General features: G+C 47.0%; 1 protein-coding gene across 7 annotated transcripts in view; it reads right to left on the minus strand.

Moving 5' to 3' along the window:
* The window catches only part of LOC142566053 (uncharacterized protein ZK1073.1), a 434,522-nt gene that overhangs the window by 254,649 nt on the left and 158,979 nt on the right, over window positions 1-20,894 (minus strand). For all 7 annotated transcript variants that reach the window (XM_075676780.1, XM_075676778.1, XM_075676779.1 and 4 more), the window contains one exon: window positions 12,170-12,220. In XM_075676780.1, coding sequence (XP_075532895.1) covers window positions 12,170-12,220 — 51 coding nt within the window. The remainder of the gene's footprint in view (window positions 1-12,169; window positions 12,221-20,894) is intronic.

Below are 20,894 nucleotides of genomic sequence, written 5' to 3' on the forward strand. Positions count from 1 at the left end.
CTTTTGGACTGTATTGGTGGATCAGTTCTTGTACATCATCAAGGTTTCTAAGGAGACCTCTGACGTTCCATTGTATGATTTGTGTATCCATATTTGTGTATCCATATTTCGACTGTCGCGGACAACACCAGCCCCTTTCCACATAAGTATGAGGCTCGGAGCTGGAGCTATAGCGCTTGAAAGTAACCGCTGGCTTGACGAACCAACCGACTGAGCTACCTTTCCGGGCAACATTGAAGGATCACGAGTTCAAATCACAAGTTATGTTCCTTTTTTTCCCCCTTTCTTTTTTTTTCTTTTTTTTAATGTCTTTTCCTTCATTTTATCACTGTACGGAAACCCTCCTAAAAGAAAAAATTATATATCCTCAATTATGTGTGGCCACACATGTGCAGGTCATAAATACCAGGTTCTCTAGCCGAGTGCCATCCATGCGGTATAACCGAGCTCAGATTGGCCCAACTTGACTGATCAAATTGGGCACCACTGTAGGTTAAATGAGGCGTACAACTCCTGCGGGACCCGCCGTGGTTGCTCAGTGGTCATGGTGTTAGACTGCTGAGCACGAGGTCGCGGGATCGGACCCCGGCCACGGCGGCCGCATTTCGATGGGGGCGAAATGCGAAAACACCCGTGTACTTAGAATTTGGTGCACGTTAAAGAACCCCAGGTGGTCGAAATTTTCGGAGTCCTCCACTAAGGCGTGCATAATCAGAAAGTGGTTTTGTCACGCAAATCCCCATTCTCCAATTTTTAATTTAACTCCTGCGGGGACGGTAGAGTATCCGTCTCCAGTGCAAAAGGACCGTGATTCAAATCCCGGTGCAGCGCAATTCTCCATCAGAAAATACAAAAAAAACGTGTGTTGAGAAAATTGCACAAACAGGCCTGGAGTGCGGCCTGATCCCGGTGACCAGAACCGGTAACGCACTCTCTCACCAGAGCAGGATTGGCCACCCTGGTGCAGTACTGGGCCACAACCTCCTATATGAATACAACAATCAAACCCCGGCCCTCAGTCCCCAGCAGCCGCGAAGCAACTGACCACAGCGGCGGTCAGATCTGTGACGCTGCAGAGGGTGCTAAGAATACCTGGCTCCGGACAGGCCGCCATTGGAATCTGAACCTGGCAACGTTTAACGTTAGAACGCTATCTAGCGAGGCGAGTCTAGCAGTGTTATTGGAGGAATTAGAGGGTAGTAAATGGGATATAATAGGGCTCAGTGAGGTTAGGAGGACAAAAGAAGCATATACAGTGCTAAAAAGCGGGCATGTACTGTGTTACCGGGGCTTAGCAGAGAGACGAGAACTAGGAGTCGGATTCCTGATTAATAAGGAAATAGCTGGTAACATACAGGAATTCTATAGCATTAACGAGAGGGTGGCAGGTCTTGTTGTGAAGCTTAATAAGAGGTACAAATTGAAGGTGATACAAGTCTATGCCCCTACATGCAGTCATGATGACCAGGAAGTCGAAAGCTTTTATGAAGACGTGGAATCGGCGATGGGTAAAGTCAAAACAAAATACACTATACTGATGGGCGACTTCAATGCCAGGGTAGGCAAGAAGCAGGCTGGAGAGAAGTCAGTGGGGGAATATGGCATAGGCTCTAGGAATAGCAGAGGAGAATTATTAGTAGAGTTTGCAGAACAGAATAATATGCGGATAATGAACACCTTTTTCCGCAAGCGGATTAGTCGAAAGTGGACGTGGAGGAGCCCGAATGGTGAGACTAGAAATGAAATCGACTTCATACTCTGCGCGAACCCTGGCATCATACAAGATGTAGACGTGCTCGGCAAGGTACGCTGCAGTGACCATAGAATGGTAAGAACTCGAATTAGCCTAGACTTGAGGAGGGAACGGAAGAAACTGGTACACAAGAAGCCAATCAATGAGTTAGCGGTAAGAGGGAAACTAGAGGAATTCCGGATCAAGCTACAGAACAGGTACTCGGCTTTAACTCAGGAAGAGGACCTTAGTGTTGCAGCAATGCACGACAATCTCATGGGCATCATTAAGGAGTGCGCAATAGAAGTCGGTGGTAACGCCGTTATACAGGAAACCAGTAAGCTATCGCAGGAGACGAAAGATCTGATCAAGAAACGCCAATGTATGAAAGCCTCTAACCTTACAGCTAGAATAGAACTGGCAGAACTTTCTAAGTTAATCAACAAGCGTAAGACAGCGGACATCAGACACTATAATATGGATAGAATTGAACAGGCTCTCAGGAACGGAGGAAGCCTAAAAACAGTGAAAAAGAAACTAGGAATAGGCAAGAATCAGACGTGTGCGTTAAGAGACAAAGCCGGCAATATCGTTACCAATATGGATGAGATAGTTCAAGTGGCTGAGGAGTTCTATAGAGATTTATACAGTACCAGAGGCACCCACGACGATAGTGGAAGAGAGAATAGCCTAGAGGAATTCGAAATCCCACAGGTAACGCCAGAAGAAGTAAAGAAAGCCTTAGGAGCTATGCAAAGGGGGAAGGCAGCTGGGGAGGATCAGGCAACAGCAGATTTGTTGAAGGATGGTGGTCAGATTGTTCTAGAGAAACTGGCCACCCCGTATACGCAATGCCTCATAACCTCGAGCGTACCGGAATCTTGGAAGAACGCTAACATAATCCTAATCCATAAGAAAGGGGACGCCAAAGACTTGAAAAATTATAGACCGATCAGCTTACTGTCCGTTGCCTACAAAGTATTTACTAAGGTAATCGCAAATAGAATCAGGAACACCTTAGACTTCTGTCAACCAAAGGACCAGGCAGGATTCCGTAAAGGCTACTCAACAATAGACCATATTCACACTGTCAATCAAGTGATAGAGAAATGTGCGGAATATAACCAACCCTTATATATAGCTTTCATTGATTACGAGAAAGCGTTTGATTCAGTCGAAACCTCAGCAGTCATGGAGGCATTACGGAATCAGGGTGTAGATGAACCATATGTAAAAATACTGCAAGATATCTATAGCGGCTCCACAGCCACCGTAGTCCTCCACAAAGAAAGTAACAAAATCCCTATAAAGAAAGGCGTCAGACAGGGAGATACGATATCTCCAATGCTATTCACAGCATGTTTACAGGAGGTATTCAGAGGCCTGGAGTGGGAAGAATTGGGGATAAAAGTTGATGGAGAATACCTTAGCAACTTGCGATTCGCTGATGATATTGCCTTGCTTAGTAACTCAGGAGACCAATTGCAATGCATGCTCACTGACCTGGAGAGGCAAAGCAGAAGGGTGGGTCTGAAAATTAATTTGCAGAAAACTAAAGTATTGTTTAACAGTCTCGGAAGAGAACAGCAGTTTACGATAGGTAGCGAAGCACTGGAAGTGGTAAGGGAATACATCTACTTAGGGCAGGTAGTGACCACGGATCCGGATCATGACTGAAATAACCAGAAGAATAAGAATGGGCTGGGGTGCGTTTGGCAGGCATTCTCAAATCATGAACAGCAGGTTGCCACTATCCCTCAAAAGGAAAGTGTATAACAGCTGTGTGTTACCAGTACTCACATATGGTGCAGAAACCTGGAGGCTTACGAAAAGGGTTCTGCTGAAATTGAGGACGACGCAACGAGCTATGGAAAGAATGATGGGTGTAACGTTAAGGGATAAGAAAAGAGCAGATTGGGTGAGGCAACAAACGCGGGTAAACGACATCTTAGTTGAAATCAAGAAAAAGAAATGGGCATGGGCAGGACATGTAATGAGGAGGGAAGATAACCGATGGTCATTAAGGGTTACGGACTGGATTCCAAGGGAAGGGAAGCGTAGCAGGGGGCGGCAGAAAGTTAGGTGGGCGGATGAAATTAAGATGTTTGCAGGGACAACATGGCCACAATTAGTCCATGACCGGGGTAGTTGGAGAAGTATGGGAGAGGCCTTTGCCCTGCAGTGGGCGTAACTAGGCTGATGATGATGATGATGATTTAAAGCGAATTGGTGCTGTGTTTACGGAAACGGAAGTGATGCCTTAGATTACAGAGCTCTTGCGAGGCCCTGTAACCGGGGTTCTGCCTTTTTTGGAGCGTTCGAGGGAGCCTCGCCGCTCCTTAGGCGCTTGGAGCGCCGTGGGGATAGGTGTTGTGTCCATTGCCTCTTGTGAGGCGCCGGACACGCGCTCTTGAGAGCGAGAAGTTTTTCGAGAGATTCTCACCTCGGAAGGCGAGACCCCTGCGCCCACCAGCCCGGAGGTCGATGGGGCTCCCTGAGGGATTTGGGTGCGCCGGCTGTTGCCAGCGCTGGAAGGTGCCGGGGAGGTTGGGGCAGCCTCGGCTGCGCCCACCTTCGGGGTCGGTGGCCCCGTCTGCTGGGTTAACGGAGCAGCGCTAGCTGCAACCGCCGCGGGGGCAGATGGCGTAACTGCCGACTCACGGCTTGTGGGTCGGACAGCCGCCGGAGGCCGTTGTGACGCAGCCCCCTGACGCGCCACTTCGGCAAAGCTGGCCTTAGGAAGGTATGCAACCCGCCTGCGTGCCTCTTTGAATGATATGTTTTCTTTTACTTTGATTTTGACTATTTCTTTTTCTTTCTTCCAAGACGGGCATGACCGCGAGTATGCGGCATGCTCGCCATCACAGTTCACGCAGTGTGGAGCGTTTTCGCACGTTTCAGAGGCATGATCGCGGGAGCTACATTGTGCGCATGTCTGCCGGCCTCGGCAGTTCTGGGAACTGTGGCCAAAACGCTGGCATTTGAAGCAGCGGAGAGGATTTGGAACATACGGCCTGACCCATAGCATTACATATCCGGCCTCGAGTGTCTCAGGCAGAATGCTTGAGGAGAAAGTCAATACAAGATGCTTGGTTTTTATCTCCTTGCCGTCGCGCCTTAGCATGATTCTTTTAACATTGATCACGTTTTGCTCACTCCAGCCTTCCAACAGTTCGGCTTCTGTGAGCTCCATCAAATCGTCGTCAGAAACAACACCACGGCTGGTGTTCATAGTTCGGTGTGGGGTTACTGTTACTGGGATTTCCCCAAATGACTGAACTTTAGGAAGATTTTCAAGCTGTTTCGGAGTGCGGAGTTCCAGAAGGAGATCGCCGCTAGCCATTTTCGTTGCTTTATAGCCTGTACCAAGAGTTTCAGTTAGATACTTAGATACGAGGAAAGGAGAAATCATTCTCATGGTCTTTTCAGGATTGTTTGAATGAATTACATGGAAACGGGGGAAGTTTGGCTGTTTGTTCCCAAGAAAATGGAAAATATCTTCGGTGCGCCCTCTTTTCTGAGGGCGATCAGGTAGTCGGGGAAAAGAAGTGGCCATTAGAAGTATGGTTTTTACGGCAGGGATGGCCGCCGCCCACCATGGAGCCCAACAAGGGGACGACACAGGACGCAAATATTCAGTTCTGTGCACGCCAGCGGTACAACCCCGCTATAACCAAATACATATACCCAAGACTGGGTATAGTGCACAAGGTTAACCCTCGCCGCCTACGAAGCCGGAAGTAATACGGAAATAAAGAGAGGACAGGAAAGATTAAAAGTGAGAGAAAGACGAAGATTTGAGGGATAGAGAGAAAGGAAAAGGCAACTACCGATTTCCCCCGGGTGGGTCAGTCCGGGGGTGCCGTCTATGTGAAGCAGAGGCCGAAGAGGTGTGTTGCCTCCGCCGGGGGGCCTTAAAGGTCCAAACACCCGGCATCGGCTCAACCCCCAGGATCCCCCTTTCCCCAGACACGGCTAAGCCGCGCACGGTTACACGCGGGAGGGTCCAACCCTCGTGTGCTCGGGTACGTGGTGTCTCAACACACCAAACGCCTGCTGACGCAGACGCCCCTGCGGGGCGCTTATGATATTGCTTTGCTTAGTAACTCAGGGGACCAATTGCAATGCATGATCACTGACCTGGAGAGGTAAAGGAGAAGGGTGGGTCTAAAAATTAATCTGCAGAAAACTAAAGTAATGTTTAACAGTCTCGGAAGAGAACAGCAGTTTACGATAGGTAGCGAGGCACTGCAAGTCGTAAGGGAATACATCTACTTAGGACAGGTAGTGACTGCGGATCCGGATCATGAGACTGAAATAATCAGAAGAATAAGAATGGGCTGGGGTGCGTTTGGCCGGCATTCTCAGATCATGAACAGCAGGTTGCCATTATTCCTCAAGAGAAAAGTGTATAACAACTGTGTCTTACCAGTAGTCACGTACGGGGCAGAAACCTGGAGGCTTACGAAAAGGGTTCTATTTAAATTGAGGACGACGCAACGAGCTATGGAAAGAAGAATGATGGGTGTAACGTTAAGGGATAAGAAAAGAGCAGATTGGGTGAGGGAACAAACGCGAGTTAATGACAGCTTAGTTGAAATCAAGAAAAAGAAATGGGCATGGGCAGGACATGTAATGAGGAGGGAAGATAAGCGACGGTCATTAAGGGTTACGGACTGGATTCCAAGGGAAGGGAAGCGTAGCAGGGGCGACAGAAAGTAGGTGGGCGGATGAGATTAAGAAGTTTGCAGGGACAGCATGGCCACAATTAGTACATGACCGGGGTAGTTGGAGAAGTATGGGAGAGGCCTTTGCCCTGCAGTGGGCGTAACCAGAATGATGATGATGATGATCATGATCAAGACTGCCCCTCTGCGATCTGTTACCGCTTCTAAGGTCTCTTATTTTTTCTTGCGCTCCATCATCTTTTACCACGGGGCTCCTCACGTTCTTCTGAGTGAGCGTGGCAAGGCTTTTATTTCCCAAGTTCTCGAGGAAGTTCTTCGGGCCGCTGATACCGTCCACAAATCTACTTTTGCCTGTTATGCGCAAACCATTGGCCTTACTGAGCGCTTCCACCGTACGCTGTCTGATGTGATTTCCATGTACATCCATCCTGACCACACTGACTGGGATAAAATTCCTCCTTTTGTGACATTAACATGTAATACTGCTATACAACGGACTACCGGCTACAGCCCTTTCTTCCTTGTGCATGGACGGTCTCCTTCCACTATATTCGACAGAGAATTCGTTTTAACACCTCCTTCGCCTAACGCGTCCCTTCTAGAAGATTTTGCTGCCCGAGTTGCACATTGCCATCAAATCACCCGGCAAAGCACAGAAGCTACCCAACCTGAGCGCGAACGCCGCTGCGACAACACACGCCGTGACCTCCGGTTTCACCCTGGAGACCAAGTCCTGCTTTGGACTCCAGTCCGCACTCCAGGCCCAGTGATAAGTTCCTTCAACGCTACATTAGTACATGACCGGGGTAGTTCGAGAAGTATGGGAGAGGCCTTTGCCCTGCAGTGGGCGTAACCAGGCTGGTGGTGATGATGATGATGACACAAGCCGCATGCAGGATTCTGGCACTCGATTCCAACCTCTCTCGAACCCAGCAGCTACTGAGAGGCGGCGCTTGTGCAGCCGCCTGCTCCAGACGATTCCGACTGTACGCATGCCGTCATCATGGGATTCTTCGTCTCGTCATCATGCTGTTATTGACTGCGCCCGTATCAAGGTGGCTTTCTCAGCGATGTGCACCGCTTAATTGATAGGCTCAATCGAACAAGTGCTTTTCGCCGACGATACCGCCCTACAGTGCGGACCTAGTCCCTGCGCGGTTATTTCGGACGCTACGGTCAGTTCGCGCCCTCCGACACTGTCCTTCACCGCCGGAGCTTTTTCTTGTCGCTTGCTGAGCTCGACATCCTTCGTAATGTTACCGCCTTGATCGTCACGAATAACCCTTCAACCTTGGTCTGTGGGAAGTGCCTTAACAACATTATGCGGCTCCCCCATTTTCGGTCTCGATGGCGCGCATGGCTTGTCGCCCAGTGAACGGATACCATCTGCCTGCGAGTCTCACCAACCACCTTCAACCACGCATGGCCCCTCGACGGATAGCGAACTCGGGGAGGTGCCACCACGCGAAAGTTTTTAGACTTTTTCACCAGGTTAGCGGCTCGTTGACTCGCCAGACGACGTCATTAGGCCTAACCCACGCTGTTGTGCACCATATTGTCACGTTGTAGTGGCGGTGAATAACCACCGCAGCCGCACGCAACTCACGGAACTAGCTGTCTTTTTGGGCGAACCTGTGCCCAAGAAAAGAAGTACCACTGAACAACGATATCGGCGAGCACATTGGTCGATCGTCCAACTCTGGCCTGCGAATCAGACGCTGTTTGCACACAGCTTGTGGACCCCTCGAGCGAAATCGCTGCTGCTCGCGTAAGTAGCTGCTCGTGTTACGCAAGACTAGGCAAAAGACATAGCCAGCACATAGAACTCGCGATAACATTCGAGAAGCTTCCGATCCAGAAAGGCGCGTCTTGCGCCGGGCGATAACTTTTAACATTTGTTAGCCGGAGAAATGACAAAGACAAATTACGCGTCTAAATATTGACACCAGATCCCACACACCCCTGCGACAGCGGCCATACAGCGTTTCACTTGCTGAGCATCATGTGATCACCGAACAAGTGGACGACATGCTCCAAGCATGGATGGATGGATGGATGTTATGAGCGTCCCCTTTGGAATGGGGCGGTGGGTGGCGCCACCAAGCTCTTGCTATTATACTGCTTAATTTCCTACTTAATTTTCCGACCGCCTATTGCGAACTGTGCTTTTGTACGTCTGCGTTCTTTTGTCGTTTCCCTACGTTTCTTGCACCAGTCATCCAATCGCCTCTTACTAATGCCTATTACGGACATGTTTACTTTTCCACTGCTCCATCTGAACCCAAGGGCTTCAAAAGGAGGCCAGTGGTGCCTAAATCGATCACTTGGTAGACGTCTTCACATTCTAATAAAATATGCTCCATAGTTTCCCTAGCTTTACCGCAGCAAGCACATGCTTTTTGTTCCTTCTTATATCTCGCTTTATAGGTGCGTGTTCTAAGACATCCCGATCTCGCTTCGAAAACTAATGAGCTTCCTCTTGAGTTATCATAAATTGTTTCTTTCCTGATTTCGTTTTTGTTTCACTTAAGTAGTTACTCATGGCAGGTTTCCCTTCCATTGCTGCCACCCATGAGATTATTTCAGCCTCTCTGACTTTCCGCTTGACCGTCTTTGTTGCCATGTTGCCCCCCCCCCCCCCTACAGGCCACATACTTGCTGGTAAGCTTCTTAGTTCTTTTCCTACACTGTGAATCAATGTTTTTCCTATACAGATACCTGAACACTCTCCCAACCCATTTACTTTCTTCCATATTCCTCAGGCGTTCTTCATACTGAATTTTACTGTGAGCTTCCCTCACTTCAAAACTGGTCCAGCCAATATCACCCTTCAAAGCTTCATTTGTAGTCTTCCCGTGAGCGCCCAATGCGAGGCGACCCACTGACCTTTGGTTCCCATCGAGTCCTGATTCTACCCCTGATTTAAAGCAAACAACCGCATTTCCAAAAGTCGGGGAACCATTACACCTGTCCACATACCTCGGAGGACCTCGTACCTATTGTACCATCCTGTAGTCGATGAACGCCAGCTGTTGTCAATAAAAAAGGAGGGCTCAATTCGATTATGCGTCGATTATCGTACCCTAAATAACGTTACACGCAAAGCGTTTACCACGCGTCGATGGTGCCTGAGATTGTCTGCGTGTTGGGCTGCTGAGCACGAGGTCGCGGGATCGAATTCCAGCCACGGCGGCCGCATTTCGATGGGTGCGAAATGCGAAAACACCCGTGTACTTAGATTTAGGTGCAGGTTAAAGAACCCCAGGTGGTTTAAATTTCCGGAGTCCGCCGCTACGGCATGCCTCATAATCAGCAAGTTGTTTTGGCACGTAAAACTCCATAATTTTTTTTTAGATTGCCTGCAAGGAGCCTAATTGTTTTCATCATTCTAGTTAATATCTGGCTATTGCCAGGTTCAAATGACAGTACAGCCGATCGCCCCAAAGCTGCTTTCGCAACTGCAGATGGGCGACACGAATTCAACGTTATACCGTTCGGCATCTGTAATGCGCCAGCAACATTCGAGATCATAATGGACCGCGTCTTGCCTGGGTTAGCGGGCAACTCCGGCAATTTTTTGGTGGCGAGTAAGCTTAGGAAAATTCCGAATAAACGTTCTCTTTTGCATTCTGATTACCTGCGCTATACCTAATGGCTGCAAGCCATAGTTTTCCTGAAAAGAAATTTTAAAGATTGGTTGCGTGTTCCCGACTCATGCCTACGTATGTATGAATTTTTACTGGCCACTCTGTGCTTGTGACGTCAGAGGCTACACCACGACCACCTCGGCCAGAAATGACGAAGCTGGATATTTTTCAAGCGAAGCTTGCGTCGCCTCCAGAATTTTCGGGCGCTGCTGCGGTTGCTTGCGTCCACCGCTGGCAACACCACCAGATGGCGCTTACCTCCGTAAATCCCGGCCGGCACCGCGACGGCAGCGTTTCACAGTTTGTGCGCATGGCATGTGCTGTGCTTTCTTTCCTATGCGCCAAAAAATGCAGGTGATGGGCTGTGGAGCTCGCGTGCTTTGATAGTGGGAGCATTACAATCGTCCACAGCCTGTAGAGAGCGCTTGGACCAGGCGTCTCAACAGCGTGCTGGCCACGTGTGCACGAGGAGCGCGTAAACACACGCCAGCAAAATGGCTCCAAGCCGTGCACGTCGAGGACGCCGAGAGAAGCGTCGCGCAGAGCCGGAGCGTCTTCGCAGCGAAACGTGGTGCAGAACGCGATTGTATGCATACAATGTATACTAACAGTTGCGCAATTGTCTGAATTTCGCACAGCCCCGTAATTAAAGTTTAACACTTCTGCCAGGTCAATCAAAGCATACAGCATACAAAACTTCGCTTACATCAATTTCCGCCATTTTTTTTCTTATTCTACGACAATCGTCGTTTTGTTCGACGCCTTCGCACCATGCGTCGCGCGGCGGCGGCGGGTGACCGGCAAGCGGCAATCAGGGCTCGCACAGTCGCTCGTTCAAAAGTGCTGGGCTGCACGTGGTCGCGGGACCGAATCCCGGCCACGGCGGCCGCATTTCGATGTGGGCGAAAGCACCCCTGCGCTTAGATTTAGGTGCACGTTGAATAACCCCAGGTGGTCCACATTTTCCGAGCCCCCCACGGCGAGCCTCATAATGAGATCGTGGTTTTGGCAGCCCCATAACTTAATTCTTCGCCACGCGAGCTGTTTAGTGACCGATCGAGGGCGCGCGTTAATTTCTTCTGCGGTCGTGAATTCAGCTCCGCCACAAGCCCCAAACTGACGACGGAGCGCTGAAACTCTCGGTGTCCCGGTGCACACAGCCCTTCGAACACGGTGCCTACTTTCGTGATGACATACTTTCGTGGCGGCTCTGCGTGTGCAAGTGGGACATCACATACTTCAGTATTGGCCGCTGAGCTCTCAATTGCGAAAGTTATTTATAATCAGATTTGACGGGTGGTGGCCTAACACGATACAGCGCGAGTGCTACGTCTCTAAAACACTATTACGACGAAAATGCCTTATAATTTAAACACGTCCGAAGCTTTGCTGAATTTCTTTTGGCGAATGTGTGTCCACTATTTGTGGCGCTATAGGAACGCATATCGAAAGCAACCGGCGTTAAGCCTTCGCGGCTGCCGCTGATGTTCGTGCACACGACCAAGTCGATGCGCACTCTACGCCACTTTAAACACTACGAGAGTGCGATTTTGCAAATATATGCGTTGGGCTGCTTAGTGCAAAAAAAATTGGACATAAGGGAGCATAGCGAACTAGAATTCATACACTGTGTTTGCGGCGCACACATTCTAATCTCGAAAAAAAACCGCTCCCAAGGACGACCTCAATTTGCTTGATTTTTCCTAGAAGACTCGTCACTCAGTGCCGCTAATTCTGGGAGGAGGCGGAGCAGTTGTCACGACTGGCAAAAAATGCCAGATGATTGCAGGCCCAGAGATGGTCACACGTTTTATTAAAATGAATATGGTGGAATGCGAGCCTTATAGAAAACACCAACAAAACACTTTAGGTTACGACTGGCCTTCGACCTTACAGTTAAAATGTAAAGCCTAGGCGGAAAAAGTAAAACGGTGAATGCGTTAGCTTTAATAATACCTTTACTGGCGCATAATTTTTCATGTGCAGTATGTCTGCCAAGAGCAACGAATCTATGCAAGCCACCATTGCTTATAGTTAACCTAGTTTTTCTGTAAAATCGAATGTGTCAGAGAGCGCGCACGGTTCAATGAGGCAGTGCTCACCTGGACGTGAACGGTCAGCTTCCCACAGTTCTTTGTCATGACTTCCATTTTCTGGAAAGAACAAGAAAAAAATTTATGAGAGAAAGTAGCGCAAGCTTGCGCAGCGGAAGCTACAATCTTTCCACACGGGAAACGTTTCCAAAAGTTCAGCTGCCTCAAAGGAGTCGGAGCCTGAGAAACACACAGTACAATTCCACTTTGTATGCTGCATCTACACAGGTACGGAAAAAGTAGGCGCATGACTCATAGTATCACTGTTGGCGACGGGATCGCAAAAGATAACTTCATGTAAAGAAAACATAATAGGTTATTACAGGGTTCCCCAGCTGTCTTACATTGCGTATTTTGAGAAAGAAGGGTCACTCTACGCGAAGATAACCAAGTGCTTCTTGTTCACAGTCGCGTATAGAGTAGCCGGCAGTGATTTCTTTGTTCGTGGAAAACATTAATTAATTGCAATTAGCTAATATTTTAATAATAATAATAATATTTGGGGTTTTACGTGCCAAAACCACTTTCTGATTATGAGGCACGCCGTAGTGGAGGACTCCGGAAATTTCGACCACCTGGGGTTCTTTAACGTGCACCTAAATCTAAGCACACGGGTGTTTTCGCATTTCGCCCCCATCGAAATGCGGCCGCCGTGGCCGGGATTCGATCCCGCGACCTCGTGCTCAGCAGCCCAACACCATAGCCACTGAGCAACCACGGCGGGTAGCTAATATTTTAATTACTACTCTGAATGAAAGTGCTGTCAATGAAAAATTTCTAGAAAATCGACATACAGTTAAAACTGGCATGTTTTCAAGCAGCTATAGTTAATGCCCACTATTTTTCCCGGCTGATAAAGAAAGCCCGCGACAAATGAAAAATATCACGCGACTAGGCGTCGCATCAAAAAGGATTCACAAGGTAAGTGCCGAAATGTGCAATGCGCTTCGCACTGAATCAATGTCGCCACCGTCGAAACCTGCACGAGGCTTGCGCTGCAGCGTCGCGCTTCTATGTTCGCGCGGCCTCCGCGATTCGTGGCGCGAACGCTGCGGCAGCCGGGCTCCGCTCGCGCGCTTCTTTCGGGACACGCTGCGGCAGCGCAGCAGTAATTAAAAAAATTGCTCATTGCAATTGATTGCTAAATTGAGTGGCATCAACAAAAACATTACTGGCTCTACTGAAGCGTGAAGAATATGCGCTTGGTCATCTTCGCGTAGAATCGCCCGCCTTTTTTTAAAGAACGCAATGCATGATAGCTGGAACACCCTGTGTTTTGCTGTCACGTCAACAGTTTTATACGCGAATCGGGATTATGTAGCACAGCAACTCACAGCCCACTGAGTCACTGCCGCTGTAGCATCGCGAGTGATCGATCCTCTTTGATTTTGCAGCATTCTCTGAGTACGGCGAAAGGAGCAGCAGGACCGAAAGCGCCCGCCGGATGAGCGCCGTGTGCGCGCAGCAGGTTCCGCGGCTGGGCAGTGGAATTGTTTGGCCGTACGGAGGTAAGACATCTCTCATGGCGCAACTTAGACGGCCGCTTTTTCTCTCTGCTTTACTATGCTCCGTCATTGCTTTGCTATCACTTTTGGTTTTGTCAAAGTACTTTTGAGAATGGCCTTTCTTTGTTCTATTGATGGTAGATGCGTATATAAACGTTTTCCTTCCACGATGATAATAAAAACTTTGCGAGCGCAGCGATCTGTTTCGTTGCTTGCGTGATCGGTGTCACGCAGCGCAGCTTTGAATGCGCACGCTGTCCCGCGTCATGCCACCAGGGCCACGAGCGCCTGAAACCTCGCGACGACAGCGCGATTCGTTCTGCCCCCGTTCTTTTCGTTGTTGGCTCGGTCATGACCTCAGCCTAGTAATCGGCCACAGCGGCATGTGAGAGAATGTAATATACGGGCCACGGCCTCATTGGTTATTTGGGCAAAGCGGACCTCGCAACCATGCGGGCGTCCTTGCCGTGGGTGTGCACACGTTGAAAGGTGTCCGGAAATGCACATACAGTTTCATCGCCGCCATGGCTACGAGCGGGGCTTGTTATGTGCGCGAAGGTTAAATACCCATGAAAGGATGGGTACGACACGCGTCATGCGCGGATGTTGTCTGTCACGGCCATTTACTACAGAGTCTCAACGACGTGGCAATTACTCATCGGTCTGTTTCTACACGAGAAGAAAAGGGGTTAACCGAGGGGCCCGACTTTTTATTAATCATATCAGGAGAAGCAAACAAGGACACCCAGGAAAAGAGGGGAAATTGCTTGTACTTACTAACTGAATTAAATAAATAATAAATTAATGACAATGAACGGGAATGAAAAAGTAACTCGACGCAGGTCGATCCCACGATTTCGCATTACGCGTGCGATGCTCGTCCTTACCCCAAAACCTTACCAAGAAATTAAGACCATAGCAGACTACAAGAAGGCAGTTTCAAGCTATTAATATTAAACTATCAATATTTTTTGATGTTTTCTATATAACCTTGGAGACCGCTCTGTAGAGACTACCTGGGGCATACATGTCTTCAACTGAGGTTGACCGTTTAACAAAAAATACATTCCCTGTCGCGCCATTAATATCAGGAATGGGCAAAGCGACACCTCAACGAACATGTGGTCCTCAACCCCCTTCGTTTTTTTCTTCAGACAATACCGGGAATCCTGCTGGGGATCCAGAGCAAGCAGCACGTTTCGCAACTTCCCGAACAAACCATCGATGGAAGTGCAGGCACGGAATTCTGCGACGTTCCATGGGCTGGTCTGTTGGCCGACAAACGGGAATATCAACTGGACAGGTATCATACCGTGATATCAGGCTACGTGACGTCATCAACGACTGACGCTTATAAAAAGAACAGCTTATAGGTTTCCGGCATTGGGCACGGCGGCACCGCAACGAACATGTGGTCACAAACCCCTTCGTTTTTCTTCTTCGGGTGAGACAATGTTTTGGAAAATGCTATCACAGTAATGACCCTTCTTGTGGTGCAGCCGTGCCCTCGGCCAATGTGTTTTATAGTTAGCCGTTGTTTCGCATTTTTAAAACTGCTATTTCTAGTGGATGGCGACATCGAGAGCAACCCTGAACCTGACACACAGGCGATTTTGGCACAGACTCAAAATGTTGCCTGTGATCTAAATACTATCAAAGAAGAAAGCAAGAAAACGAACGAATCCTTAGCAGCTATACATGTTAAGCTCAACGACCTTGCACTTCTAGAAGACAGGATAACTTCTGCTGAAAGAAAGGTATCGTTGCTGGAACACAGCGCCAATCGCATGGCTAGACAAATCGATGAACTTGAGAAAAGAAGCAGGCGGTCTAATTTAATAGAATTTGGCATTACCGAGGCCGAAAATGAGACTCGAGGCGGACATTGCCGGCAAAGTTCTGAGAGACAGCCTCGGGGTGACAATATCGGGCATCGAAAAAATCAATCGTCTCGGTACAAAAAAGCCAAACAAAATAAGACCAGTAATATTCAAGCTTGTTGACCTTAGAGACAAATCCAAAATACTCAACAACTGTTCGAAACTAAAAGGCTCCAAGGTATATATCGGCGAAGACTTTTCAACGAGAGTACGGAACATAAAAAATATCTGGGTTAGTAGCAAGACAAATAGAGATAGACAAGGAAAGGTTACGCTCCACTATGGCAAGATTAAAATCAAGGATCAGTTATTCACTTGGGATGAGGAGACGAACACCAGAGTAGCAGTCACAAAAAACTAAGCAAAGCACGCAACCACTCACCCTACCAGACATATGAAAACTTTAACGTCATTAATATCAATGCCGGAAGTGTCGTAAACAAAGCGGTCGAACTGGAAGCATTTCTTCTTGAGCATAGTCCTGATGTCGTCACTGTCACCACCGGGCTACGTAGTGCGACGCAGCGACAGAAGTACACGTGGCGATTCTCGTGAAGGGCGACACTCGGGCAGCGCCCCTACCACACATCGACGGCGCTGAGGCACTTTGGTGTAAGAAGGCGAACTTGTCTGCTGCGGTTGGAACACTGTATTGTGCACCTAAATCAGGAGTAGATCGGTTACAAGCTTTCACCGAATATATGCAAATTCATCTTAAAAACGCAAAGCATTCTTACTGGAGTTTACAATCTTCCTCACATAGACTGGAATTTCAATTGCAGTGGGCACACAGAAGTAGCCTCTGCAAAAACATTGCTCGAGATAGCATTCAACTTCGGTTTACGACAGATAATTCGACAACCCACTCGCATCACTTCCACAAGCTGCAGTATTCCGGATTTGATATTTTTAAGCGACAACAACCCACTCGCATCACTTCCACAAGCTGCAGTATTCCGGATTTGATATTTTTAAGTGACAATGTCCTTTCAGAGTGCCATGTGGGAAGTATTGGACGGCGTATCAGACTATAAAGCAACTAAATGTTCTATGTTATTGCGCTCACCAAAGCGTAAGGATGAGCTTTTCACGAATGTTTTAGACTGGTCAAATGCTGATGACGTCGCCCCTATTGATTTTCTTGAAAGCTGTTATTCTGCTTTCCTTAAGGATTACCAAAACAATACAGTTCGGCTATGTTTAAGAATATTGTTCAAAACTGTTTGACAACATTTGCACCCGTAAAGAAACAGAGAGTGCACAAAGAGAACCCGTGATATACCCGTGATATAATACGCATGAGAACGTAGGATTACGAGGCTAAGAAAAGCTAAAAATACGTCTGACGAATCTCACTTAACTGAACTAATCCGCAAGCTCTCCCATTCTCTAAAAGCAAATATAAGAGCAGCTAAAGATAGATACCTTAATGTGACTTTAAATAACTTTATCAAAACGGCTACCCATAAATTCTGGCGATATTTGAACTCCCGAATTCATAAAGAAAACAACCTACCACACACTGAAGCTTTAAAGAAAGCGAAAATGTTTAATGAGTCTTTCAACTCTGTTTTTACCATTGATAATGGCGTTTTACCTCAATAGGAATTAATGAAGGGACTAGAAGGGTACCAATGGGCGATATAATTATTACGGAACCAGGGATCTTTTCACTGCTTCTTAACATTGATGAGAAAAAATCCAGTGGGCAGCCAAATAACTTTCACTTATTTATAAAAAATCTACGAACACTGGTGAATTAGAGCGTGAATGGAAAACTGCTAAGATTATACCGATTCATAAATCTGGAGATGCTACAAATCCCTCTAACTATCGGCCGGTTTCTTTAACCTGTACTGCTTGCAAAATATTTGAACATATCATACTTACACACATTATGCAGTTCGTCAACGACAGCAAACTTCTATGTGAAAATCAACATGAGTTTAGAAAAGGCCGGTCGACGACAACGCAACTAACAGAAACAATTCATGACCTCGCAAACTCCATCAATAACCGCGGAAAAACAGACGTTATCTTTCTCGATCTATCAAAAGCCTTTGACCGGGTATCGCACAATAACTTATTCTGGAAACTTGATAACTTATTTAGTAATTGCAAGGTCACAAAATGAATTAAAAACTACCTTTCAGACAGGACCCAGTATACTCACTGCAGCGGCAACTCATCCGAACGCTCACCTGTTCTATCTGGAGTGCCGCAAGGCATAGTACTAGCTCCTATTCTCCTCATGTTTATACATGAATTAGCTGAGAACTCGGATGTGACAGTCCGCATGTTCGCAGATGATTGCATAATATATAAAGAAGTCAACAATAGTACAGACCAAGTTATTCTGAACAATGCACTTAGAAACGTTACGAACTGATGAGGATCACGGCAGATGAATATTAATCTAGATAAATCTCTCTGTATGACAATATCAAGAAAAAGAAGGCTCTGACGTTCATCTATGTAATAGGTAAAGTACCGTTAAAAGTCGTTGACCCTTACAAGTACCTCGGGTTAATTACTTTCACAGACTTAAAATGGGAGAAACAGGTGTCATATATTTCAGGTAAGGCCTTTTCCGCTCTTTGCTCGCTAAAACGGTCACTTCGGACTGCTTCACCAAGTACAAAACTACTAGCCTATACTTTATTGGATCGTTCAATTCCTTAATATGGTATTATAGGTTGGTTTCCGCAGACGAAAAGATGTATTCATAAATTAGAAGCAGTACAAAGGAAAGCAATTAGGTTTGTGTACAACAAGTATTGACGCCGTGATTCCTTGCGAGAGCAGGTCTTTTCGCAATAAACAAACGTGGAAAGCTTCTACATCTCAAGTTCGTATTCCAGCTCTTAAATAATTAAGTAAACAGAAATAGCCGACGGCTCCTATCATTCTCAGACACCAGGCCCACTATAGAACAAAACATAGTAGACACTTGAAAGAGTATAGATTCCACAATGATGCATTTAAGTTCTCATATTTCCCACGGACAATAACAGAATGGAATGCACTACCGGAACACGTCGTTGGAAGTAGTAGTCCAACTGATGTGCTTGTCTCAAGACTAACCAATTATATTTCTCTACTGCCTTAGCTTGAAAAATTAAATGTATGTACCGGTGTTTTTCATGTCGGTAATTGTTCGTGGTAAGTTTTCTTCTTTTTAATATGTTTCATCATCAGCCTGGTTACGCTTACTGCAGGGCAAAGGCCTCTCCCATACTTCTCCAACTACCCCGGTCATGTACTAATTGTGGCCATGTCGTCCCTGTAAACTTCTTAATCTCATCCGCCCACATAACTTTCTGCCGCCTCCTGCTACGCTTCCCTTCCCTTGGAATCCAGTCCGTAACCCTTAAAGATCATCGGTTATCTTCCCTCTTCATTACATGCCCAGCCCATGCCCATTTCTTTTTCTTGATTTCAACTAAGATGGCATTAACTCGCGTTTGTTCCCTCACCCAATCTGCTCTTTTCTTATCCCTTAACGTTACACCCATCATTCTTCTTTCCATAGCTCGTTGCGTCGTCCTCAATTTAAATAGAAGCCTTTTCGTAAGCCTCCAGGTTTCTGCCCCGTACGTGACTACTGGTAAGACACAGCTGTTATACACTTTTCTCTTGAGGAATAATGGCAACCTGCTGTTCATGATCTGGGAATGCCTGCCAAACGCACCCCAGCCCATTCTTATTCTTCTGATTATTTCCGTCTCATGATCCGGATCCGTCCTCACTACCTGCCCTAAGTAGATGTATTCCCTTACCACTTCCAGTGCCTCGCTGCCTATCGTAAACTGCCGTCCTCTACCGAGACTGTTAAACATTAGTTTTCTGCAGATTAATTTTGAGACCCACCCTTGTGCTTTGCCGCTTAATATGTTTATAGCGCTATTATTACCTTTCTGCATACGAATTGCATACATTGACATGACTTGCAGGCTCGCTGCACAGTACCGCCTTTATTCTTTGTCCACAATATTTGATATTGCTATAAACAGAAACTGCTAAAGATGTTTGATACCACTTTCACAGTTGTATTTGTCTGCCAACCCTGCTACAGCCGTATATATAAGGCTAGCAGTATGTATTAAATAAATAAATAAGAAAGTACGCATAATCCGTGGTATAACTCTAACATCAAGCGTTTATATAATAGAAAAAACGTGTTTTCCATTCGGCTAAACGTTCACGACTTGCGGTGGTCTGCCTTCAAATTGGCGTCACAAATATATGTATCAGCAGTTGAAAACGGAAAGAAATATTTCTTATCTACTGTACTACAATCTCTGCTGAAAAATGCCGTCAGAAAATTTTGGCGCATCATTAATCCTTCATCTAATAACTATTTGTCTTTAGTCGATTCATGAGCTGATAACCGTGAATGGCCGCAGGTTTTGTCCCCGAAATTTCAGGTGACAATCGGGGATGCGGCCATTACACGGAGAAAATAAATGTTTATTTTCGTAAATATTTCCGGCAGTATGTATTTGCACAATTCTAACTAACGTGCACCTTTTTTCGATAAAAGGTGAATTTAAATTTGCATGCAGGTTAGAATCGTAAATAATTCTAGTCAAAATCAAAAGCGAAGCCGATTTTTAGCAAAAAAAAAAAGAAACTCAGTGCAAGGTAGCTAACCCCAGTGTCATCAAACGGACGTATTTTTTTTTTCCTGCCTTGGTCTGTGGTCAAGATTTTCCAGTTTACTATACGTGTGGCATTTGTAATGCACGGAATTGAAGATGACTTTCTGTGGTTGGTAAACAGCGCAAAGGAGGCGCCGTCGGACTTCGATGGCGACCGACCACTAAGATTCAGCTGTGTGCGTGTCTCTGTGCCTTTGTATGTTCCACAAAATTGTTGTCAACGCGCTACACGTCGACTCAGGTTTCGTTACGAGATGCGCGCGGCAGAATCGGCACCAAGTAGATATTTTGTAATATTTTGGTCGTAATATAACTACGCGTTACAATCTGGCGCGCGGTAGAATCGTGCAAATACGGTACTTGCCTTTATTGAACTATAGTTCTAGTTTTTACTGGCTCTGGCAATTCTTGGCTATTCCCGTAGCGCGTCCCCTGCGGTTGGATTAAGTGGTGGCGCCGCACAGACCAGCGACGGCAGCGTCTCGAAGGCAGCCAATAAATAATCCCTCCTCGCTTGCCTATACGAGATTCAGCCGCGATGACCGGCTCACGCCTGCACGCTTTCACTCGCACGTACAGCACACGGCGCGCGGCGACGATTTTATCGCCCTTGGGCTTTACACGGAACCTCACAGCGACGCCAACGGCTGAAATGCGCCTGCAGTGTCCATATAATTGCCATCGCAAT

This window comes from Dermacentor variabilis, unplaced genomic scaffold (genome assembly GCF_050947875.1).
Source record: "Dermacentor variabilis isolate Ectoservices unplaced genomic scaffold, ASM5094787v1 scaffold_12, whole genome shotgun sequence".
NCBI classification, from domain to species: Eukaryota; Metazoa; Arthropoda; class Arachnida; order Ixodida; family Ixodidae; genus Dermacentor; species Dermacentor variabilis.